The sequence below is a fragment of the Callithrix jacchus genome, chromosome 2, assembly GCF_049354715.1.
Source record: "Callithrix jacchus isolate 240 chromosome 2, calJac240_pri, whole genome shotgun sequence".
NCBI lineage: Eukaryota > Metazoa > Chordata > Mammalia > Primates > Cebidae > Callithrix > Callithrix jacchus.
The window spans coordinates 36920979-36946732 of NC_133503.1; the positions used below are offsets into that span (position 1 = coordinate 36920979).

The window sequence follows — 25754 nt, forward strand, 5'->3', positions numbered from 1 at the left end:
CAAAAAAATTAGCTGGGCATGGTGGCATGTGCCTGTAGTCCCAGCTACTCAAGAGGCTGAGGAAGGAGAACTGCCTGAACCCAGGAGGCAGAGGTTGTGGTGAGCTGAGATCATGCCACTGCACTCCAGGCTGGGTAACAGGAGCAAAACTCCGTTTCAAAAAAAAAAAAAAAAAGGGCAAGATTCTCTTTGGCATGCATGTAGAACGGGGGAGAATATAAATCAGTTTGAGCCAGCAACCTGAACCATCTTCCTCTAGTGTAATTCTGGGATCTAAGAAAAACTTTGCATATACCTTTCCATAGACAAATGTACACAACTCAAATCCAAGGCTGAAATGCTACTGGCCATGACTCATCTGAGGTATGCCTTGGAGAACTCAGTCTCCACAGTTCAGGCCTTTCTAGAACAGTCCTAAAAAATCTCAAGCACACAAAGTATATTCTTAAATATGGTTTAATACTCTTCTCCATTTCTGTACATCACAACACCAAGATTTTGCTGCTTAGGATCTCTCTGCAGAGGCTATAGAGAATGCAAAGGCTACGGTTTTCACCCCCTCTTATTTGTGTTTGTATGTGTAAGTGTAATACATATCAATATATATTGATACACACATCAATATATAATGCAATATATATCACCGAAGAGAACACATTGATTAAAGAAATACAAAAATTTGGCATCATTTCCAAACTTAAATAGTAAAAATAAAAACTACAAAAGGAGCTGCATACCCTAAATGTATCATGTGAAACAACAAGCATATTCAAAAATGTAAATTTACATCCAATTTCTCTGGTCTTGTCATATCACATCAGACCCATTTACAATGGCAAAACCCTAAGGTACTGCTGTGAAGAGAGCATGTTTGCTTGCTCTTGGGTGTTCTGCAAACAAATAGCAGAGCCCAAAGCAAAAAAGCCTGTTCCGGTGAAGTCTCCCACGTTGGTGAACACCAAAGAATCAACTCTTCTCACTGGGGGTTGAGACACCAGGTTACACATTGACAGACAGTATTTGGACCTCAGAGTACAGTGTGAGAACCAGAAACTTTACATTTAAGACATACTCCCTTCATTCAAGTGAAACAGGATTATTGGAACGATAGGCAGGTCTGTAACCTGGGAACAAGGAGCTGGTTCAGACCAATAAAGCTACGAGTGACTGAATCAAGTCAGTAAAGAACAGCAGTCAGGCACTAAAGTGTTAAAAGTACCCAATTTGAAAACCAAATGTACCCCACTACCCTAGTCAGTGTGGAGATGATACCAATTGACTTTTAAAACCTTTGGTCCTTCAAAGTCCATTTGGTATACTTTTTTCCATTGCTACCACTGGGCACATACTATACACTTTGTTCACTGTCACCACCTCGGGCACGCCATGACCTTGCATATCAGCTGGGTTCAAGTCTGACTTACAGGCCAGCTGGGAAGCATAAGCTTCAGCGTTTCAGGCCAACTTTTGGATCCAACATGGTCTTAAAGTCCATGGTGCCAGAAGCTGTGATCCATCCCTTCCCTCCCGCCCCTAATTTCTCGTGTGAGAGGTGCTTATAAGTCCCACATTTGAAACAGATGCTCCAACCCCACCAGGAGGTCAGGAGTTTATAATTACATGCAGTCATACATGTCTGTCGTTCCTGTGAAAAACCTTGCAGTTCATTTTAATAAATCAAAACATTCACATAATCTCATGCCATCCAACACAAGGAAAATACGTCCACCTCCCTTTTAACAAGGACTGACCCAAGCAAAAGAAAATCCTCTTTAAATTTCTTCGCTTCCACTTAAATTGCATGTTTTATTCTCCCAATCCCAGCAAGAGCACAGAAGCCCCATCATATCCATCCCAAACTGGTTTCGAGTAGGTTAAGGTTATAGGGACCTTTGTCAGAACATCGATACAAAAGGCTCCCAAATGCTGGGCACAAATGTGTCTGCAAACAGATGGAAGTAAACAGTGCACTGGCCCAAATGCTTCATGAGTCAGTTTGATTTTGCAATGCAATTTGCATCCTTGAAACTGCCAGTCTGGAGGGGGACGGGGTAGCGTGAGGGAGTGAAGTTGAAATTGCCTCCTATTAGCTCACCCTTTCAACATTAAACAGAGACCAAGAGAGAAATGGTTCCAACATTTCACCACATGTATTTCTTCTTATGCAGTCTAAGCTGAGAATGCCATGTAAATGGGTCACTGCGAAATGCAGCAATTTAATTTTTTCTCCAATCAAAATAAGAAACAAACCAGTATGATCTCACTTCTATTAACTTTTGAAGGTTTACAGCAGTTAAAGTATTTTTGCTTCTATGTATGAAGGTTAAAAAAATCATTTTTTTTTTTTCATAAAATACAAGAGCAACCAATTTCACCATCGAGTAAAAGTAAAAACTGGGATTCTTTTTTAAATTAGTCCAAAGTGGCATTTAGGAACTTAGTTGTAGGCTGCTGCGCTGACACCATGACAAACCAAAGTGTAGGGTTGGGTCTGGTTTTGTTTCGGTTTCTTTTCAATATCCAATGCTCATGGATTAAGTTCTGGAAATGTTCCAATTGTAAGGCAGGGATCTGTTTGGATTCCACCATGGGTATGCTCCTTGGGTTGGATGCTGGAGGGTGAGGCACGTTTTGCCGGACCCATGTCGACTACCTAGTAGTCATCAAGGTCAAAAAATTCATCGTCTCCTCCTTGGTATTCCATTCCCTGGAAATCTACTCGGTACCGCAAGATACCTGGGGAAACAAACCAAAAGGTAAATTACCGTGTTCATGGAATGGGCCATTGGGTGTAGGGGGGCTGGTCACTCTAATAAGGGAAGCCCTATTCTCTTGCAGAATTATAGAAGAGGTAATAAAAAACATTGATCCAAATCAGGAACCTGCACCTGCTGCCTCAATTACCCATCTCAGTAGATAATGAGCACCTCACCTGAAGCAGGGTGAACCAGGAGGGGCCTTGGCCTGAGACCCTGGTTTTAAGTTTGGTTTGCTGATTTTCTACTCACCTCCAATTCCACCAAAGCCTTTCACAAACTGAGACCCTTCTTGTGATTTATCTGTGACAATTTCCAACGTAGCTCCAAATTTTTTATAGTTGTTAGCAAACCATTCCAACAGGGGCATGCTCTCAATAAGCTCATGTTCCTGTCCGGTCTATAGGGGTGACCATGAGATACAAAAATGGGGGATTAGGATATTATCAAGGCTTATTAGGCCCTCTCACAGCCCCTTGCCCAACCATCGCTCTCATCCTCCCACTTACATGTCTGTCTGTGTGTAAAGTCTGTAAGTAATCTCTGGTTTTGATAACATAATGGACATAAGCAGATAAATTCAGATTATTTCAAACAACACTTCTCTCCTCAGGCTCTATCCTCAGCAATGAAATGTCAACACAAACACTCTGGGTTTTCAGCTTATGATTCCCATTGTTGACTCTAGAAGTCAGGCTGTTGTAGTATCTTATCTCTAAGCAGCACTCATTGAATGGCCCAGAAGAGACATGCCAGGACTACTTTTGGGAGCAGCCTTGTAAAGAACAAAGCTCTTCAAATCAGAATTTGAGGAAGGTATGATTTAAACCTATCTCATAAGGGAGTGTGATACTTTAAACTGTGGTGATGCATTTAGAGCAAACCAGAGAAGCCACTACAGTTAAAGAGATGATAAAGTGAAGAAAGCAGCACAGGTTTCACAGTGCAGGAGAGACATTATGCAAAGTAAATTTTCCTCTCTATTAATGATTTCAAGGATAAAGAAATTTTTCCTGATTGCTTAACTAATTAAAAACACAAAACAAAAACAGGCCAGGCATAGTGGGTCTGGTGTGTAATCTCACCACTTTGGAAGACCAAGGCAGGAAGATCACTTGAGCCCAGGAATTCAATACCAGCCTGATGAACACAGCAAGACTCAGTTTTTTTTTTTTTTTTTTTGAGACGTAGTTTCACTCTTGTTACCCAGGCTGGAGTGCAATGGTGCAATATCGGCTCACCACAACCTCTGCCTCCTGGGTTCAAGCAATTCTCCTGCCTCAGCCTCTCGAGCAGCTGGGACTACAAGCGCGCGCCACCATGCCCAGCTAATTTTTGTATTTTTAATAGAGACGGGGTTTCACCATGTTGACCAGGATGGTCTCGATCTCTTGACCTTGTGATCCACCTGCCTTGGCCTCCCAAAATGCTGGGATTACAGGCGTGAGCCACCACGGCCGGCCAAGACCCAGTTTTTATTAAAAAAATTAGTCAAGTGGCTGGGTGCGGTGGATCACCTGAGGTCAGGAGTTCGAGACCAGGCTGGCCAACATGGTGAAACCCCATCTCCAATAATCTATGATTGTGCCACTGCATCCATCCTGGGTGACAGACCAGGACTGTACCTCAAACAGAGGCTGAAGTAGGCCGGGCATGATGGCTCATGCCTGTAATCCCACCACTTGGGAGGCTACTGAGGTAAGCAGACTGCTTGAGCTCAGGAGTTCAAGACCAGCCCGGGCAACATGATGAAAACCCATCTCCATAAAAAATTCAAAAGTTAGTTGGGCAAGGTAGTGTACAGAAAGGCTCAGGCAAGAGGATTGCTTGAGCCTAGGAGGCTGAGGTTGCAGTGAGCCAAGATCGTGCCTTTGTACTCCGGCTTGGGTGACAGAGTCAGCCTGTCTCCAAAAAACAAAACAACAAAAATAGGCTGCAGTAACTATGATTTGGCCTCCCTCCCTGGAATCAGAGATGATCACTTCCTACAGTCCCCCAACAACCCCAATTAATATGTGGTTTGGTTTCCCAAGGCTGACCCTCTACACTCCCAGTGTACTCTAACACATGGATTTATGCTTGCATATATCATCAAACCAAGAAAATAATCACATACCTCTTTGTCTGTGAAATGAGATTTATCCTTTTCTTGCTCTGGAGTTAGATAGAGAATTTTCTCCTCTGTAGTATTAGGAGGAAAAAATATGTTAACTTGGCTCTCATATACTAATCTGTATAAGCTCCATAAGTTGAGATTAGATGAGAAAAGGGCTCAGGGACTTGATCTCTCAACCTTTTTTCCATAAGCATGTTAGCATACATTGAGTGTCTACTAGGTACAATGCTTTAACCATAAGAAACATCAGAGATGTTCAAGATGCAGTCCTGGGCAGATTTAACAATCTTAAGTAGACATTAAACAGTTCAAGCAGAAAAATCTATGCAGGAATGTGCTACGGACTGAAGGAGCGGGGAACAAGGGGTAGATCTACTTTCTGATTGTTCCTGAAATCAGCCACCTTCCCCCAAATCTCCACCCCAGGCTTCCTGGGTCAGTAAGAAATACCAACTTTATTTTCTTTTTTCAACCAACTTTATTTTCTAATTCTCCTACCTTCTGTGCCTTGGCAATGAAGAACATATCTCATTATATCCAGATTTTCATAGACTATTAGAATTTCTACAGCTCCCATTTCCAAAGCCTTTAGTGTATCTTCAACGCCAAAACAGTATTTGCCCGTGTCCTGGCTGATTTCATCAAAGTATCGTCCTGTGATTAGGGACAAGTCAATAGAACATACATTAAAATTTTCTTAGATACAAACACACCTACTTGACCTAATGACTAAAGAAGATAAAAAATAATGCTTTCACTGAGGCAAAAGTGTTAATAAAAATGCTAAATTCCTCTCTTTTTACCTTTTTGATGCCTTGTCTCATACAATCATGTACATACATACATATGCATACACACACCCCCTCCAAAAACAAAACATTTCACGGAATATGTAGTTGCATTTCACTTATACCTATTAATTTCTTCTCTTGAATGAATTTCACGTTGGAGAGGACTTCAGTAGATAACTCAATAGCTTGGTTGAATCCATTTTCACCACCATAGGATATATCAACTAATTTTAAAACTTTCGATTGTAACCTCTGACATACAAAAAAAAAATATATATATTATTAGTACTTCAAAACACCTTTACCGAAACCCACTACCTCTTAAAGGTATGCAAAGCTCAGCATTATGGTCGCTGAAGTCTAAGTATGAGAAAGGAGCCCAATTTAATAAAAAGCTGCTCTTACAGTGAACAGCACTGCCAGGGTAAACTTTCCCAGCTAATCACATTAGACATTTTATTAGACCTACTACAGGATAACTCTTTAAGTGCAAACAAAAATAAGTTCTTGTAAAGGAAAAGGGGAATCACTGGCTCCTGGCAAATAAGGTAGCAGAGGTTAAGATGGGCTGGGTACGGTGGCTCACACCTCTAATCCCAGCACTTTGGGAGGCTGGGACAGGCAGACAGCTTAAGTCCAGGAATTCTGAGACCAGCCTAGGCAACATGGTGAAACCCCATGTCTACCAAAAAGTACAAAAATTAGCTGGGCACAGTGACACATGACTATAGTCCCTGCTACTTGGGAGGCTGAGCTGGATCACTTGAACCCAGGAGATCGAGGCTGCAGTGAGCTATAATTGCACCACTGCACTCCAGTCTAGGCGAGAGAGCGAGACCTGGTCTCCAAAAAACAAGAACAAAAACAAAAAACAAAACCCAAAAAATTTAAGGCAATTTCTACCACAAGGCAACTTCCTCCAGAAAAATACCTTGGAAATGTATTATGGCTGAGCCCATGTATTATAAACCAACAGATCCTCCTAGATTAAATGCTTTAGGCTGAATCAGCTGTCATATTGCTGAGAGCTTTGCTGCTATATATCTCCAAGAATAAATCAGAAAAAGAAAAGGAACACATTCTAGTTTCTCTGAAATCAAACTCCATTCTACAGCCAATTCTGACAACCCAACTAAACTAAACCAGGGATCTCCACAGGATCCATAAGGAGCCCACCTAAAAATGGCTGATTTCAGAAGAGAAGGGGCCCAGAAAAGCACAGGGGAATGTTTCCTATAAACACCTGTAAACCTGCCACCATTTAACTCAGAGGTAGGTTTTTAACCCAGGGAATTTTAAAAAGATGTGTGTGTTCTAGTGCTCACACAGGGACTTGCCTGCTCCCACCTAGGGACTTACATAACAGAGCATCTACTTCTTACTTACCTGATCAAACATATCAGATTGACTTAGTTCAGTTTTAAAGTCAGCAGATCCAGCTAAAACTAGACCAGCCACATTCACTTTGTCCCCAGAAATAAACAGCTGCACAGCAGTTTCTGCTACTTTCCGAACATAGTTATGTCGCTTTTCCATTCTTAAACGGGCAAAACGCAAGGCTGACTGACCTCCTCTACCTTTGACACAAAAGTAGCAAGAGAAAAAGGCAATTATTAAGAACTACAAGATGTCTTCAAATTAAAACTAAAATAATCAATCATGTCATCATCCAAGAAAAAAAGAAAAATCACCATTCCCTTAACTAAACATTTAGCATAAACTGCTACTTGTTTTCAGAGAGTGACTACTAATTCTATGTCAACAGAAGAGCCTTAAGCACCAATGAGTCATACATCAGTCATTCCTGGAGACTTCTTCTCTCCCCATCATTTGGATTCATTTCCCTCACATCATACTGTTTTCTTCTGAGACGGAGTCTTACTCTGCTGCCCAGGCTAGAGTGCAGTGGCGTGATGTTGACTCACTGCAACCTCTGCCTCCTGGGTTCAAGTGATTCTCCTGCCTCCGCCTCCCAAGTAGCTGGGATTACAGGCACCTGCCATTGTGCCCGGCTACTTTTTCTATTTTTAGTAGAGACAAGGTTTCACCATCTTGGCAAGGCTAGTCTCGAACTCCTGACCTCGTGATCCACCCGCCTGGCCCATCATACTGTTTTCTCATTGCTAGACATAAAGTAAGTGGGTTCATGTTCTCCTCCTCTATTACCGTGTTTCTTTGGGAGATCCACAGTGAATTTGTGCAGGACTTCTCTTGTGTTTCCTTGGAGTGTGCCAAAAAGTGCACCACTACCATCTATTACAATGAATCCAAACTTGCTATCATCTGAAAGTAGTGCTGTAAGAGCCTGAAAAGCAAACACAAGTACCACACAGTGAATCCCAAAGCTTTGCTAAGGTCAGAACAACTCTGAAAGGACATATACAAGACCTTTCCCTCCACTGTTATTAGCACTGTGGAAAACCATACTATGGAATAATTTATAGACTTCAGTTATAAACATGTAACTCTTATGGACAAATTTGAACCCAACAAGGAAATAAGGAATGATATCTATGTGAAAAGCTTTTCAACGTATCTGACATGGGCATGTAAATATAAGATCACAAAGATATCTGCATGCTCATGTTTATAGCAGTATTACACACAGCAGTTTAAATGTGGTATTATCAATATAATGGAATACTACTCAGCCTCAAACAGGAAGAAAATTTTGAAACATGCTATAAAAGGGATGAAACTTGAATACATGCTAAGTGAAATAAGCCTGTCAAAAAAGCCTGTCATACAAATACTGTATGATTCCACTTATATGAGGTACCCGGAGTAATCAAAATCAGGGACAAAAAGTAGAATGGTGGTTGCCAGGGGCTAAAAAAAAAAAAGGAGGGACCAAGGAATTATTGCTCAATGGGTATAGAGTTTCAGTTTTATAATATAGAGTTCTGGGCTGGGTGCGGTGGCTCACACATGTAATCCTAGCACTTTGGGAGGCCACAGCGGGTGGATTACTTCAGCTCAGGAGTTTGAGACTGACCTGGGCAACAATAGCAAAACATAAAAAACACCACAAAAATTAGGTGGCCTAGGTGGCGAGTGCCTGTAGCCCCAGCTACTTGGAACGGCTTCAGCCTGAGGGGTGTAGGTTGCAGTGAGCCAAGATTGTGCCACAATACTCCAGCCTGGGTGACAGATCCAGAGACCCTATTTCAAAAAACAAAAAACTTTTAACTCATTCCTTTTTTTTTTTTTTTGAGATAGGGTCTCACTTTGCTGGCCAGGCTGGAGTGCAGTGGCCATCATACCTCACTGCAGCCTCGAAGTCTTGGACTCAAATAATCCTCCTGCCTTAGCCTCCCAAAGTGCCGGGGTTACAGGCATAAGCCACCGTGACTTTAAAGGTGTTACAGTTAGTGATTCTGAGTTTTATGAGGAAAATCTTCCTTCTATGTTAACTTTATATCCCCATTATTTATACCTTCCCGAAGAGAAAATATTGAACGGTCCTGGGACATAGATTTCTCATGATGGAATTAGAATACTATATGCTTAGTAGATTTCTAATTGCTAGGGGACAATTTCTTTGGAAGTAAGAAATTGTTACCCATTCCATTCAATTTTTATAAATGATCCTCCTGTCTTGGCCTCCCAAAGTGCTAGGATTACATAGTTGTTAGTCACCACACCTGGCCTTATTCATTCCATTTTAACTAAGAAAATAGCCCCTTCAATAACTGATTAGAAAACAGATGGATCAACTAAGAATCCATCTTTAACAAAATGATGCTAGATAGTCAGCATTAAGACATAAATATTGTGGCCAGGTGTGGTGGCTCATGCCTGCAATGGCACTTTGGGAGGCCAAGGTGGGCGAATGACTTGAGGTCAGAAGTTTGAGACCATCAGCCTAGCCAACATGGTGAAATCTCATCTACTAAAAATACAAAAATTAGCTGGGTGTGGTGGTGCACACTTGTAATTCCAGCTACTCAGGAGGCTGAGGCAGGAGAATCACTTGAATTCGGGAGGTGGAGGTTGCAAGGAGCTGAGATCATGCCACTGCACTCTAGCCTGGGCAACAGAGCAAAGATTCAGTCTTGTGGGGGGAGAGAAAGATATTAATAGTGCACATTAATAATAAAGCCTTATCAAAATGACTTGTTAGGTAGATTGAAGTTTCAATAAATCTGCTTATCAGGGAATAGGCTTATCTCTTGTTAGAATGTAGAACTACCCTGATAAACAGGATATAACCCTCTCTGTTAAAGCTAAAATGTACAAAGCTAGCAAGATTAAACAGTATCTTAGAAAAGGAGTTAAGGTTTGGAAAAAAGCCAACAAGTCTAACTCAGTAAATGAGCTAAAAGCTATACAACATGGGTAGCTGCCACTGTTTAAATCAACAAGATTCAAAATCTGCTTTTATCCAACCAGATACAGGTAAGTGGTTTCAGTGGCTAAGATGAACGCTCTGTCATAAGCAAGAGTGTGGTAGTGAAGAGAAAAGTCTGGATTGTCTATGCAGTCGACTAAGATCCAACTATAAACGGACTTCCCATCAAGTAAGCAAAAACCACCCATTGTAAACTGTCGACAAATGTCAGTTCTAATTTCACTGTAGAGGTTTTTTCCTAGGTCGATGAAAGGCAAGAGACTGAACTAGGAGCCAGCTGTGAATTCTTGATTGTTCTACTGTTGACTGATTTAGGTCACTCTAATGAGGTTTCCTTTCCACCATTACAGTTCATCTTATGGCAGCTTTGTCACTCAAAAGTTTCATGGGGGCAGGGGAGAAAATGACTTCTTACAGTTCTGCTACTAAAAACATGTGAAAACTGAGTGCAATAACTAAAAGAATGTAACTGAATTCTTTGTAACACAAAGGATACATGCTTGAGGAAATGGGTAACCTATATTCCACAGTGTGGCATCTCACATAGCATGCCTGTATCAAAACATCTCATGTACTGCATAAATATATACATCTATGTATCCACAAAAATAAAACACACACACACACACACACACACACACACACACACACACACACTTTGGGCTGAGGTGAGCAGATCACTTGAGGCCAGGAGTTTGGGACAAGCCTTGCCAACATGGCAAAACTCCATCTCTACTAAAAAAAATACAAAAAATTAGCTAGGTGTGTTGGTGCACACTTGTAATCCCAGCTATTCAAGAGGCTTGAGGCAAAAGAATCGCTGAAACCATGGAGATGGAGGTTGCAGTGAGCTGAGATTGTGCCACTGCACTCCAGCCTGGGCGACAGTGTGAGACTCTGTCTCAAAACATGCATAATAAATGTGAACTGCCTTACTTTTTGAAAATAGGCAGCTGTGTAAAATGGTCCAACTATTTGGAAAACAGTCTAGCAACTTCTTAAAAGGTCAAACATAATTACTATATAATCTACGAAATTCAACAAATCCAAGAAACATGAAAACGTGCAATCACACAAAAACTTGTCCATGAATGTTCACAGCAGCATTAGTCGAAAGAGCCAAACAGTGGAAACAACCCAAATGTTCAAAGATGAAAAGATATATAAAACATGGCATATATGCACACAATGGAATATTACTTGGTAATAAAAAGGAATAAAGTATACTGATGAATGCTACCACAAGGAACCTTAAAAGCATAAAGTAATAGGCCAGGCGCGGTGGCTCACACCTGTAATCCCGGCACTTTGGGAGGCTGATGTGGGCAGATCACAAGGTCAGGCGTTTGAGACCAGCCTGGCCAACACAGAGAAACCCCGTCTCTACTAAAGAAAATACAAAAAATTAGCTGGGCGGGGTGGTGGCGGATGCCTGTAACTCCAGCTACTCAGGAGGCTGAGGTAGGATAATCACTTGAACCTGGGAGGTGGAGGTTGCAATGAGCCGAGATCGTGCCATTGCACTCCAGCGTGGGTGACAAGAGTCAAACTCTGTCTTAAAAAAAAAAAGCCACAAACTGTACAATTCTGTTATATAAAATGTCCAGGCCAGGCGCAGTGGCTCATACCAGTAATCCCAACACTTTGGGAGGGTGAGGCAAGTGGATTATCTGAGGTCAGGAGTTCAAGACCAGCCTGACCCATATGGTGAAACCCCATCTCTACTAAAAAACACAAATAAATTAGCCAGGTGTGGTGGTCACACACCTGTAATCCCAGCTACTCACAATGCTGAGACAGGAGAATTGCTTGAACCCATGAGGTGGAGGTTGCAGTAGGTGAGATTGCACCACTGCACTCCAGCCTGGGCAACAGAGCAAGACCCTGTCTTAAGAAAAAAAAAAAAAAAAAAAGCTCAGCACAAGCAAATCTGTGGAAAGAAAATGTATTAGTTGTTGTCTAGAATGAGAGAAGTGAGTGGGAAGGATGGGGGAGTGATTGCTAATGGTTACGGGGAAAGAATTCTAGAGTGATGAAAATGTCCTGGTCTTGAACTTCTTACCTCTGTATGGAATTTGTTGTCACACAAATACAATGATGTATTAATTGGTTTGAAAGGTTCAAAGTCAATGTTGACTTTCTTTTCCTTTCCTTCTTCTGTTACAATTGTTCCACAGTAAACAACCAGACCATTTGGAGGTACTGCAAAAAACACAGTTTACTTTACTTTACTCCACACCCAATTTTCCTCAATTAACAGAAAATGTTCCCATAGCCATTTTTCCTGCCTGATCCTTTAAGTCATAATTTAAATAAAGCAGAAAAAGCCTGAACTCTCTCAGGCAGAACTCTCTCCCTAATTTTAAAACTTCCTCTGAAATGTTTCAGTAGGATTTATTCTTTGAAGTATAGTAAATAGGTTGGGCATAGTGGCTCATGCCTGTAATCCCAGTATTTTGGGGGGCTAAGGCAGGCGGATCACCTGAGGTCAGGAGTTAAAGACCAGTCTGGCCAACATGGTGAAATCCCATCTCTACTAAAAAGACAAAAATTAGTCAGGCGTGGTGGCAGGCACCTGTAATCCCCACTATTTGAGAGGCTGAGGTGGAAGAATTGCTTGAACCTGGGAGGCTTGTGATAAGCTAAAATCGTATCATCACACTCCAGCCTCGGTGACGGAGCGAGATTATGTCTCATCAAAAGAAAAAGAAAAATAAATAAATAAAAATTGAGACAATGTCTCACTCTGTTACCCAGGGTAGTGTACAGTGGGGGGAGATCTTGGCTTACTGCAACCCCCACCTCCTGAGTCCAATCAATTCTCCTGCCTCAGTCTCCCGAGTAGATGGGACTACAGGTGTGTGCCACCAGGCCTGGGTAACTTTTGTATTTTTTGTAGAGATGAGGTTTCACCATGTTGCCCAGGCTGGTCTCGAACTCTTGACCTTAAGTGATCCACCTGCCTCAGCTTTCCAAAGTACTGGGATTACAGGCTTGAGCCAATGCGCCTGGCCTACTGAATTTTCAATAAACAAAAAAGAAAACAAGCTAACCACCAAGGCTAAAGAGACATTGATGATGGCTGACTGAAGGAAACATTAGTGAACAAAGCACTACAGCAGGATCACAGTATAAAAGGTAACCAAGACATGTACAGAAGGAAAAGGAGCAAACTCCAGATTACCTTTGTTATAAAGTTTGAGTCTTTGTTGTACAGATGTAATGGCTCCCAGGACTGAAAGGCGGTTTACTCGTGACTTAATGTTAGATGCAGTTCCAAACTCATCTGCTAACATTTTTGCCACTCGTGAAATCTGGTCTTTGGGAGGAATGATCAAGGATATCATGCTGGTGCCATTGCTGTGGAAGAAAGAATAACTCATTAGGGGTTCAAACATCACATAAGTAAACTCATGTTTCTCTCTGGTAAAAGCAAGCTAGAGGGAGATGCCCCCCAAAGTATGTAAACAGGTCAATTTCAAAGGAGTAAGGCAGGAATTATACTAGTCTTGTTTATGAAAGTATACCCAGAGTTAGAAACAGCGTTCAGAATCTAGTGCTCAATTTGACAGAATACAGAGATTACTTATGTAAAGAATGCAGCTGGAGAGATAGTTGAGAAACATCTCACTTCCCAAGAATAAAGAAAGAAGCTATCTATGATAAGGAATGTCAACAGGCTGGAATTTGGTAGTGAATCTGTCCATGGGAGAGCCTTCAAATGTGGTGGTTCTTGAGGGAGAGATACCATGACGGGATGATGCAATGAGTCTTTCCAAAGTCTAGACATATTTGTAATCATGAATTTAGCACCTTATACACCCTAACAATGGGAAAGGATAACGCTGGAAGTCACAGCAATGTCCCAGTTATGAAATCTCTCTCTCTCACACACAAACTCATTCTCTTTAAATGGCAATATATTAATTGCATTTGAGTTTGATTAAAAGGAGGATGACTGATAGACTGATAAATTCTGAGTGCCCAAATTCACATTTTTAGAACTACAACAGAGGACCAAAATCTGACCTATGGAAGATACCATCAAGGCCCTGCCACATGGGAAGTCTCTTCTGGCCAGTTACCAACCCTTTTTTTTTTTGAGACAGAGTTTCACTCTTGTTACCCAGGCTGGAGTGCAATGGCACGACCTCGGCTCACTGCAACCTCTGCCTCCTGTCAAGCAATTCTCTAGTCTCAGCCTCCCGAGTAGCTGGGACTACAGGCGTGTGCCACCATGCCCAGCTAACTTTTGTATTTTCAGTAGAGACGGGGTTTCACCATGTTCATCAGGATGGTCTCGATCTCTTGACCTCGTGATCCACCCGCCTCGGCCTCCCAAAGTGCTGGGATTATAGGTGTGAGCCACCGCGCCCAGCCAACCAACCCATTTTTAAGCCCCTTTTAAATTTCAAGACCAATGCTAGCAACATATTTTTTTATCTACAACTTCCAAAGACACTCATAATCACTACCAGTCAAGAAACACTTCATTAGAAAATTCCTAGTTGTACGTAAAGCAAACACAGTGGCTCACGACTGTAATCCCAGCACTTTGGGAGGCTGAGGTAGGAGGATCACTTGAGTCCAGGAGTTAGAGAACAGCCTGGGAAACATAGTGAGACCCCCATGTATACAAAAAAATAAAAGATTAGCTGGACATGATGCAGGCCTGTATCCTCTAGCTATTCGGGAGGCGAAGGCAGAAGGATGACTCAAGCTCAGAAGTTAGAAACTGCAATGAGCTATGATTAGCCACTGGACACCAGCTAGGGCAACAGTATAAGACTGTCTCAAGAATATAAAATGGTACAGCCATCAAGTGTGGTAGCTCCTCAAAATAAATAAATAAATAAATAAAATTTAAACATCTAATTACCCTTTGATCTAGCCATTCCACTTCCAATTATATACCCAAGAGTCTGAGAGGACACTGGTATACTTGCACACCGATGTTCACAGCAGCATTATTCACAATAGCCAAGAGGCAGAAACAACCCAAACATCCACTGGTAGATTAACAAAAAAACATGGTGTGTGTGTGTATGCACAGTGAAATACTATTCAGTTCTGAAGGAAGGAAATTCTGACATACAACATGGATGAACCTTGAACGCATTATGCTAAGAAAAATAAACCAGACAGAAAAGGACAAATACTGTATGATTCCACTTACATGAGGTCACCTAGAGTAGTTAAAGTTCGTAGAGACAGAGAGTAGAACTGTACCTGCCAGCAACTGGAGTAAGGTGGAAACAGTAAGTTGTTTAACGGGTACACTTTTAGTTTTACAAGATGAAAAGTCCTAGAGATTGGTTGTACAATAGTGTGAATGTACTTAATGCTACTGAACTATATACTTATACATGGTTAAGATGATAAGCTTCATGTTATGTATTTTTTACAATAAAAAAATTAAAAAAAAATCAATTACAGTCCATTTATAATTTTTTTTTTTTTGAGATGGAGTTTCGCTGTTGTTACCCAGACTGGAGTGCAATGGCATGATCTCGGCTCACCGCAACCTCTGCCTCCTGGGTCAAGCAATTCTCCAGCCTCAGCCTCCCCAGTAGCTGGGACTACAGGCGCGCACCACCATGCCCAGCTAATTTTTGTATTTTTAGTAGAGACAGGGTTTCACCTTGTTGACTAGGATGGTCTCGATCTCTTGACCTTGTGATCCACCCACCTCGGCCTCCCAAAGTGCTGGAATTATAGATGTGAGCCACTGCACCCGGCCAATTTTTTTTTTTTAGATAGAGTCTCACTCCTGTCACCCAGGCTGGAGTGCAGTGGCGCCATCTCGGTTCACTGCAATCTCTGTCTCCCAGGTTCAAGTGATTCTCCTGCCCCAGTCTCCTGAGTAGCTGGGATTACAGAACTGTGCCACCATGCCTAGTTAATTTTTTTGTATCTTTAGTAGGGTTGGGGTTTCACTGTGTTGGCCAGGCTGGTCTCTTATTCCTGACCTCAGGTGATCCGCCTGCCTCAGCCTCCCAAAGCACTGGGATTACAGGTGTGAGACACTGCACCTGGCCTATAAGTTAACATTTTTCAGAGCATGCACTTCCCCAAAACAGTTCTGAATTTGCTGCACATGTAAATCACCTGGAGAGTTCATTCTAGGTGATTCCTTTCCAAAAAGGATTACTGTAAGTTTCATTTCTTTTCTCATCCTGATTTTTCTTAAACACAACACGGACAAATGACTATTTGAAATATTAGATGATCTACCTTAAGTGGATTTCAAAATAAAAAACTTTTAGGCTGCTCTACAGAGGAGCCACTTTTTTTTTTTTTTTAAACTTCTCTAATAAGTCTGCTTTCATTCTCAAAAAACAAAGACCAACTGTGGACTTCAAAGAATACCATCAGAAAGTAAAAAGACTCACAGAATTGGAAAATATGTGTAAATCACATTATCTATTAAGATTTATGTAAAGAATGTAAAGAATAAGTAAAGAACTCATATATATATTTTTTTAATAGAGACAGAGTTTCACTATATATTGGCAAGGTTGGTCTTGAACTCCTGATCTCGTGATCCACCCACCTCAACCTCCCAAAGTGCTGGGATTACAGGCGTGAGCCACTACGCTTGGCTAAGAACTCATAATTCAATAACAAAAAACCCAAATAAAAAATAGGCAAAGGGTGTGAGGAGACATTTCTACAAAGATGTAGCATGTGAAGAAATTGCAATCTTTGTTCAATGCTGTTGGGAATGTTAAGTGGTACAATACTTTCAAAAAACAGTCTGGCAGTCCTTAGGAGTTTAAACACAGAGTTACCATATGACCCAACCACTCTACTCTTAACAACCAACAAATTATGTAACACACAAAAACTTGTGCTTGAAAGTTCACAGAGGCATTATTCATTTAAAAAAACAAAAAACAAAAAAACCTCCAAAAAACCAGAAATAACCCATATATCCAACTAATAAATGAATAATCAAAATGTGGTACACCCATATGAAGAAAAACTATTCAGCAATAAAATAAATGACACATGTATTAACCTATACTACATCAAGTAAAAACTGTCACAGAAGACCACATTTTGCAGGCCAGGCGTGATGGCTCATGAAGTCAAGAGATGGAGACCATCCTGGCCAACATGGTGAGACCCAGTCTCTACTAAAATACAAAAATTAGCCAGGTGTGGTGGTGTGTGTCTATAATCTCAGCTCCTCGGGAGGCTGAGGAAGGAGAATCACTTGAACCTGGGAGACAGAGCTTGCAATGAGCCAAGATCACGCCATTGCACTCCAGCCTGGCAACAGAACAAGATTTCGTATCAAAAAAAACAAAAACAAACCCCTACATATTGTGTAGTTCCATTTATACAAAATGTTCACAATAGGCATTCTAGAGAGACAGAAGCAGATTAGTGGTTGCCAGAGGCTGAAAAGAGGGAGGAATGTAGATTGTTAAAGGGTAGAGGGGTTTTTAGGTTGATGGAAATACTGTTACTCTTTTTTTAAGGGAAATATTTCAAAATTAGTGGTGGCACAACTCTGCGCAACAGTGAAATCAAGCACTTTAAAGGAGGTAGGCTGGGTGAGGTGGCTTGCACCTGTAATCCCAGCACTTTGTGAGGCTTGTGGTGAAAGAACTGCTTGCACCTAGGAGTTTTGAGACCAGCTTGTGCAATGTAGTGAGACTCTGGCCGGGTGTGGTGGCTCACACCTGCAATCCCAGCACACTGGGAGGCTGAGGCAGGCAGATCACTGGAGTCCAGGAGTTCAAGACCATCCTGGACAATATGGCAAAACCTCATCTCTACTAAAAATACAAAGACTAGCTGGGTGTGTCAGATGTGGTGCCTCACACCTGTAATCCCAGCTACTCTGGAGGCTGAGGCATGAGAATTGCTTGAACCTGGGAGGCAGAGGCTGCAGTGTAGTGAGCCGAGATCATGCCACTGCACTCCAGTTTGGGCAATAGAGTCAGACTGTCACAAAACAGCAACAAACCAAAAACCAAAAAAATACATAGTGAGACCTGTCTCTACAAAAATTAGCCAAGTATGGTGGCATGTGCTATCTATATCTCAGCTAATTGGGAGACTGAGGTGGGAGAATCACCTAAGCCCCAGAGGTTGAGGCTGCAGTGAGCTGTGATCATACCACTGCATTTCAGCCTGGAAACCAGAGTGAAACTGTGTCTCTAAATATACATATATGTATGTATATGAAAACGATACAGACAGTACATAATAGGATTTTTTTTTTTTTTTTTGGAGAAGAGCCTTGGTCTGTTGCCAGATGGCAGATGGGAGTGCAGTAGTGTGATCTCAGCTCACTGTAACTTCCACTTCTCGGGTTCAAGCAATTATCCTGCCTCAGCCTCGTTAGTAGCTGGGACTACAGGTGAGCGCCACCACACCGGGCTAATTTTTGTATTTTTAGTAGAGATGGGGTTTTACCATGTTGGCCAGGATGGTCTCAATCTCCTGACCTGGTGATCTGCCCACCTTGCCTTCCAAAGTGCTGAGATTGTCTCCCTTCCTTTTCTCTCTTTCTTTTTCCTTCCCCACCCTCTCCTTCTCCCTCCCCCTCCCTTTCCTCCTCCCTCCCTCTTCCTTTCCTTTTCTTTCTCTCTCTGTGTTTTTGGAAGTTAATTTTATTATATGAAGATGGTATACAAAATAGATTCATCATGACTAGAGATATAGGACCCAGGGTATTTCTTTTAAGGCCTCTTGGTCTCAACTTGACAGTTTGCCTCTATAAAAGCCAAAGCCAAAGCATGTTTTCCTGAGAAGTATTGTGTTTTCACAAAATCATCAATAAATTTTAATTTTATGTTAAGAAATCCATCTTAACATTAATACTTTTGTAAGGAGAACAGGCAGCAGTATACAGAATCAAATCTACAACACATAGGAAATTAAAAGTCTCAAATTTGCCCTGACCTGATCTAAAGACTGGCTTTAGTACAAAAGCTATCAGTATAAACTGAGCTGATTTACATCTTGAAGGCAGATTGATCTGATATGAAACAAAGCAAACTAAAAAATGTGGTACCACTTGGCTAGGAGCAGTGGCTCACACCTGTAATCCCAGCACTTTGGGAGGCCGAGGAGGGTGGATCATCTGAGGCCAGGAGTTGGAGACCAGCCTGGCCAACACTGTAAAACCCCATCTCTACTAAAAATACAAAAATTAGCTGGGTGTGGTGGCACACATCTGTAATTCCAGCTACTCAGGAGGCTGAGGGAAGAGAATTGCTTGAACCTGGGAGACAGAGGTTGAAGTGAGCTGAGATTGTGCCACTGCACTCCAGCCTGGGTGACAGAGCAAGACTCCGTTTAAAAAACGAAAATGTGGGCCGGGCGCGGTGGCTCAAGCCTTTAATCCCAGCACTTTGGGAGGCCAAGGCGGGCGGATCACAAGGTCAAGAGATAGAGAACATCCTGGCCAACATAGTGAAACCCCGTCTCTACTAAAAAATACAAAAATTAGCTGGGAGTGGTGGCATGCGCCTGTAGTCCCAGCTACTTAGGAGGCTGAGGCAGGAGAATTGCTTGAACCCAGGAGGCGGAGATTGCAGTGAGCTGAGATTGCGCCACTGCACTCCAGCCTGACTCCTGGCAACAGAGCAAGACTCTGTCTCAAAAAACAAAACAAACAAAACCGAAAATGTGGTATCAGTTTATAAACTGTTTCTACCTGATATTTCATCAGTCCATAAGAAAGTTACCTCCTGAAATCCTTATAGATTATTGGATCTATACCCTTATAGAATATGTAACAAGTTTAATATTGTAGCAGTAATTATTAGTGTCATAGGAGAATGGATGGGGGTCAAAGAAACTGGGAAGACTGCCAGAACCATCTAAACTTTCCCCTAATTACTGAGCGTGCATAATCTCACAGTAACCCAATATGTCAGCTTTAACAGAATTTCACCTGTCCAGAGTCCAGTGGAAGCTGGCAAGAAAACGAAATTAGAAAGCTGGTTACAGAGTCAGATTAAATGAGTTTATGTGTTAAGTGACTAGTAAGAAAGAAGAGAAGCAGCACTGTGAGGGGAACAAAAAGAAACCCCCTATATTGGCTTTGTAACTACAGGTGTTTAAAATATGAAAATGTCTGTAATTGGGTCATACAAAGCTTATTTTCATAAAGTAAAATTTCATAAATGTGTACTATGGCATTGTCAGCATTTGCATTGGAAAGGGATCTCATTTACAAGGGCTCTTGCCCTGGAAATTTTCTCCTAGTGGTCAATTCCACAGGTTCTCCAGGCAGAAAACAGTTGTCTTCCCTCCCTCCCACCCCTCATCCCGAGACAGAGTCTTGCTCTATCACCCAGGCTGGAGGGCAGTGGCACAAATCTCAGCTCACTGCAACCTCTACCTCCGGGGTTTAAGCAATTCTCCTGCCTTAGCCTCTGGAGTAGCTGGGATTACAGGTGTGTACCACCACACCCAGCTAATTTTTTATTTTTAGTAGAGATGGGGTTTCACCATGTTGGCTGGTCTCCAACTCCTGACCTTGTCATTTGCTTGCCTCAGCCTCCCAAAATAGCACCCAGCCCAGAAAAGAGTTTTCTTTGAAAGTAGACGAGCTGGCTGTCTAGTCCTCCCACTATCAAAAATAGTTACTCTCAAGACTGGCAGCTAAAGTTACATCTCCAAAATCAGAATTCTGTTTGGCTGTCTACATGAAACCTTGAAGGTCGGTTCATGAACTTTTGTGCTATGTTTTCCAAAAAACTACAAGACAATCAAAGACAGTACCCAGGAGAATATGGTGTGTGCTCTGCTGCCACCCCTTGGATAGGGGAGCAAGTATTCTGGCCAAACCACGAATCAAGCAAATTTATGATACACTGCTTCAGTTGCCATCACAAACACTTACTAGGCTTCTAAACTGTAATTTCCAAAAAACCTTTTTGATAATTCCTTTTGGAGTTATGTCGAACTCTACATACAGGCCAATGAGGAGAGAAGGCATTTGCTTTGGAAGAGGCTAGCAACACTGGGCAACTAAATGGAACTTTAATCATGATCTAGATTGCAGGTTCTACCTACCTGACACAGGAGTCCACTCATGTATTATGAAAAGATAAAAGACGGAGAAAATGCTTGAGTACCCATTTTACTGTCTTATGCTTGGTAAACCAATTCTCAAGGAGCCTACAATCCTAGGGGCTCTTTGAATCTCTAGGGACCAAGGAAGTTCTTTGGTTTTTTTTTTTTTTGAGACGGAGTCTCACTCTGTCACCCAGGCTGGAGTGCAGTGGCATGATCTCGGCTCACTGCAACCTCCACCTCCTGTGTTCAACCAATTCTCCTGCTTCGGCCTTCAGGGTAGCTGGGATTACAGGTGCACACCACCACGGCTGGCTAATTTTTGTATTTTTAGTAGAGATGGGATTTCACCATGTTGGTCAGGTTGGTTTTGAACTCCTGACCTCATGATCCACCTGCCTTGGCCTCCCAAAGTGCTAGGATTACAGGCGTGACCCACTGCACCCAGACTGAAGTTCTTTCTCAAAGGGTCAGTTTTTAAAAAAGCTGACATGCTCTGACTTACAGAGAATAGTTTCTTAACAGGCAGTCAGCAGGGAATGGAATGAGAAGGGATAGCAGATGTGAAGGCTCAGAGCTGATGAGGGAGAACAGGCACCAGACCCCCAAAGGTCTGGAAAGTCTAAGGGTAAAGAGGAGAGAAATTTGGGACAAATTAACTGAGAACTCAAAATGCTTAAGGCAATCCTTCAAATAAGATAATGATGTGGAGGGCAAAGCAATGACCTTAAGATAAGCAGCTACTTACTTTCCATGGCTGATAGTTTAAGAAGATAAACATTCATTAAGCAACCCTACTGTATAGCCCAGTTGGGCAACCTTACACTTTATATCCATGTAACATTCCAGAGGACCAAGGAGCAAATACACCTAAGAATGTAATCTTGTTATAGGATTCCACTTAAAAAAAAAAAGGCTCAAAAGTGTAGCTTGCCTAAGAATTTTTGTTTGGTAGATTTCTACAAAATTGATAATTGAAACAAAACTTGAAGTTAGTCTTGGCTTCTTATTCCTCTTGAATTAGGTTCAAACAATTTCACTAGTTTCCCTGCATGCCCCTCCCTACCTTATGTGAGGGAAACATTAAGTTTCTGAACTTACCTTTAAAATAAGACACCTGACTAGGGAGGGGAAATGCAGATTATTAAATGGATGGCTTTTACTTTAAAATTTTAAAGGCTACATTAATAACTTCTGAGGTTTTGTATGTTAGGTTTAATACAAGCAGATTGGGCTGGGCATGGTGGCTCATGATGGTAATCTCAGCTACTTGGGAGGCTGAGGCAGGAGAATCAGTTGAACCCAGGAGGTGGAGGTTGCAGTGAGCCGAGATCATGCCACTGCACTCCAGCCTGGGCAACAGAGTGAGACTATCAAAACAAAACCAAAAAACAAGCAGATTAACCTTTTTCCAGTGGAGTTTCCAAAGAAGATAAACATTCATTTATCCTCACCCCTGCGAGTCAATCAAAGCTGTTAGACCAGTTTGTGTAAACACCCAAAATTAAATTAAGGAAGTTGAATACTTTCCGTCTTTTAAAGTTGAGTGAACACCTTTCAGGGGAGAACGAAAAAGCTCTCATTAAGTAGATGCTGGCTACACAGACAATCAACAACTTTACTTACTTCTAATAGTTTTCCTCCATTTTTCTACTATCCCTATACTACTCTTCCAAAATCAAAGAACAAGTGAATCACAGGGTACAGCAATGACTCACATGCAAGCTGTAAAAACTGGGCAAAACAAGACACAGATACAGCAATGTATCCCTCAAAGCTCCCAGGGGCCTCTGCACTCAGATCCCTTTTTGTTCTCAATGGTTTTAGGGGCACTTTCCCTTATCAAAGCTTTCATCAATGCTTCACCCAGAGGATTAACTTCTGAAAAATCAAATAGGTGAAAAAAAGGAATTGTAAACAGAATAAACAGAACTAAACCAAATAAATAAATCCCAAACAAAACTCAAGTGAAAAGATAATTTATTTTTTTTAGAGACGGAGTCTTGCTCTGTCACTCAGGCTCGAGTGCAGTGGCACAATCATAGCTCACTGTAGCCTGGAAATTCCTGGGTTCAAGTGATCCTCTCACCCTAGCCTGGGACTATAGGTATGTACCACCACGTTCAGCTAATTTTTATTTTTATTTTTAGAGACAGGATCTCACAGTGTTGCCCAGGCTGGTCTTGAATTCCTGGATCCAAATGATCCTCCCACCTCAGATTCCCTGAGGAGCTAAGGTTATAGGCACAAGTCATCATACCCATCATCATACCCATCTGATCCGAAAGGATCTTAATCAAGGCTCACCATCAACAATGCTCAAGAACACTTCAGTTTGCATAACCTCCCCCGACACCAATCCTTTTAGAGCTTTCTAAAAAAGCAAAATAAAAGAATACATGCTGAGACAGAAAAGATCCCTTTTTCCTCCATCCTGACTCAATAGTTTCTGAATAAGGAGAGTGAGGGTGGTGATGATTTTGGGTGAGACAGTTTCAATTTTCAAATAGGAAAGATTCTTTTTCTTTCTTTCTTTTTGAGACAGTCTCATTCTGTTGCCCAGGCTGGAGTGCAGTGCCGTGATCCTGGCTCACTGCAGCTTCTATCTTCTGGATTTGAGCAACTCTCCTGCTTCCGACTCCCAAGTAGCTGGGATAACAGGTGCCCACCACCATGCCCGGCTTTTATTTTTAATAGAGATGATGTTTTGCTATGTTGGCCAGGCTGGTCTCAAACCTCTGACCTCAAATGATCCAGGCACCTCGGCCTCCCAAAGTGCTGATTACAGGCGTAAGCCACCCTGCCCAGCTGATTCTTTTTTTTTTTTTCCCCCTGAGACAGTCTCTATTGCCCAGGCTGGAGTGCAGTGGTGCCATCTCGGGTCACTGCAACCTCTGCCTACCCAGTTCAAAGGATTCTTCTGCCTCAGTCTTTGAAGTAGCCAGGGTTACAGGCACATGCCACGATGCCTGGCTATTTTTTGAATTTTTAGTAGAGACAGTATCACCATGTTGGCCAGGCTGGTCTCAAACTCCTGACCTCAAGTGATCTGCCTGCCTTGGCCTCCCAAAGTGCTGGGATTATAGTGTGAGCCACCATGCTCAGCCTCAAATACAAAAGATTTTAATACAGAAGTAGAGGTGAGAATCACTGTAACTGGCTTGCTTTCTTCATGGAGTCATCTTTGCATCATATGAAGCTAATGAGTCTTCACAACCTTGCCTCCACCCAAAGAAAAATGGAAAGGTCACTTGCTGCATTTTTCCTATGCTCTGGTTTGAAGATGTCCTCCCAAATTCATGTGTTGGAAACTTAATCCCTAGTAATGAAAGGTGGGGCAGATGGGATGTGTTTAGATTATGGGGGCTCTGCCCTCATGAATAGATTCATGCTAATTTAAACTAAGGTGCTTGTAAAACTTGAGAGCTATAGTCACACACACACACACACAGACACACACATACACACACACACACACGAGATAAAGTGCTTCTAAGAGTGGGCTATCTCTCTTTTGTTCTCTTGCCATGAGAGGAACAGTGTTCCTTCTCAACCAAGAATGCAGCGTTCAAGGTGCCAGCTTGGAAGCAGAGAGCAGTTCCTTAACAGAACACCAATCTGTGGTATTCTATTATAGCAGCACAAATAAAACAAAAAACCCTAAAACCTACCTAAGACATCATAGCTATAATACGACCATAATGAATTGTGACAGCTCAGAGATAACCAACTTTTACCAGCCCGAACCCTCTTTCCCCAGCAAATACTCTGCCATCCAAGTCATTTGTAAGTCACATAATTACTTTCAGGTTAGGACTAGGAACATTTTAGAGACTGCCTACTATACTCCCTAATTGGGATGTACAATATACTCCCCAAGAAGCTTTCATCCCAGGGTTTGATGGCTGGGTCGTGCCTAGGCTATAGACGGCCAAATTTTTCACCACCTCCCTTTTCAAACTCCCATCTATGCCTGCTTCACAAAGCTCAATTTAAATCTCAGATCACTTCTGAAAAAGTCACTAAGCCAGCAGTATTACATGGATCACTACCTGAAAATCAATCAGTTCCTCTTCAATTTCTACTCCATTTCCCAAACTGTCCTTTTTTTTTTTTTTGAGATCGAGTCTCACCCTGTCACCCAGGCTGGAGTGCAATGGTGCAACCTCGACTCCCTGCGATCTCTGCCTCCCGGGTTCAAGCAACTCGTCTGTCTCAGCCTCCCAAGTAGCTGGGATTTCAGGTGCACGCCACCATGCTCAGCTAACTTTTGTATTTTTAGTAGAGATAGGGTTTCACCATATTGGCCAGGCTGGTCTCAAACTTCTGACTTTGTGACCCTCCCGCCTCAGCCTCCCAAAGTGCTGGGATTACAGGTGTGAGCCATTGCTCCTGGCCTGTCCTTGTTTTATTCACTGTGTGTTTTCCATTTTTCTTCTCCCAAATATGCAAAACTAAGTTTTAAACTAAGATGGTCTTTTTGATATGGGGTTAATATACGAACAGAATAGGAGGAGCCTAGATTTAGGCTCACGTCCAGTTCTATCACTTAATGGCCGTGTGACCAAAGGCAAACCACACAAATCCCTGTGGGTCTCAGTTTCTACTTACTTCACAAGGTCACAAGGATTCTTTCTACAAGATCACATAGGTTGAGTGCCTAGCTTGGAGAACAGATAGTAACTGATCACTAAATG

General features: G+C 42.0%; 1 protein-coding gene across 2 annotated transcripts in view; it reads right to left on the reverse strand.

Annotated features, from left to right (window-relative positions):
- Positions 1-440: 440 nt before the first annotated feature.
- ETF1 (eukaryotic translation termination factor 1) overlaps positions 441-25754 on the reverse strand; it is a 35617-nt gene continuing 10303 nt past the window's right edge. For both annotated transcript variants that reach the window (XM_002744206.7, XM_078360559.1), the window contains 9 exons: positions 13199-13374; positions 12077-12216; positions 7830-7968; positions 7050-7240; positions 5786-5915; positions 5371-5526; positions 4873-4937; positions 3009-3156; positions 441-2736 (listed from right to left, as the gene is read on the reverse strand). In XM_002744206.7, the coding sequence (XP_002744252.1) occupies positions 2654-2736; positions 3009-3156; positions 4873-4937; positions 5371-5526; positions 5786-5915; positions 7050-7240; positions 7830-7968; positions 12077-12216; positions 13199-13374 (1228 nt within the window). In that variant the 3' untranslated portion in view covers positions 441-2653. The remainder of the gene's footprint in view (positions 2737-3008; positions 3157-4872; positions 4938-5370; positions 5527-5785; positions 5916-7049; positions 7241-7829; positions 7969-12076; positions 12217-13198; positions 13375-25754) is intronic.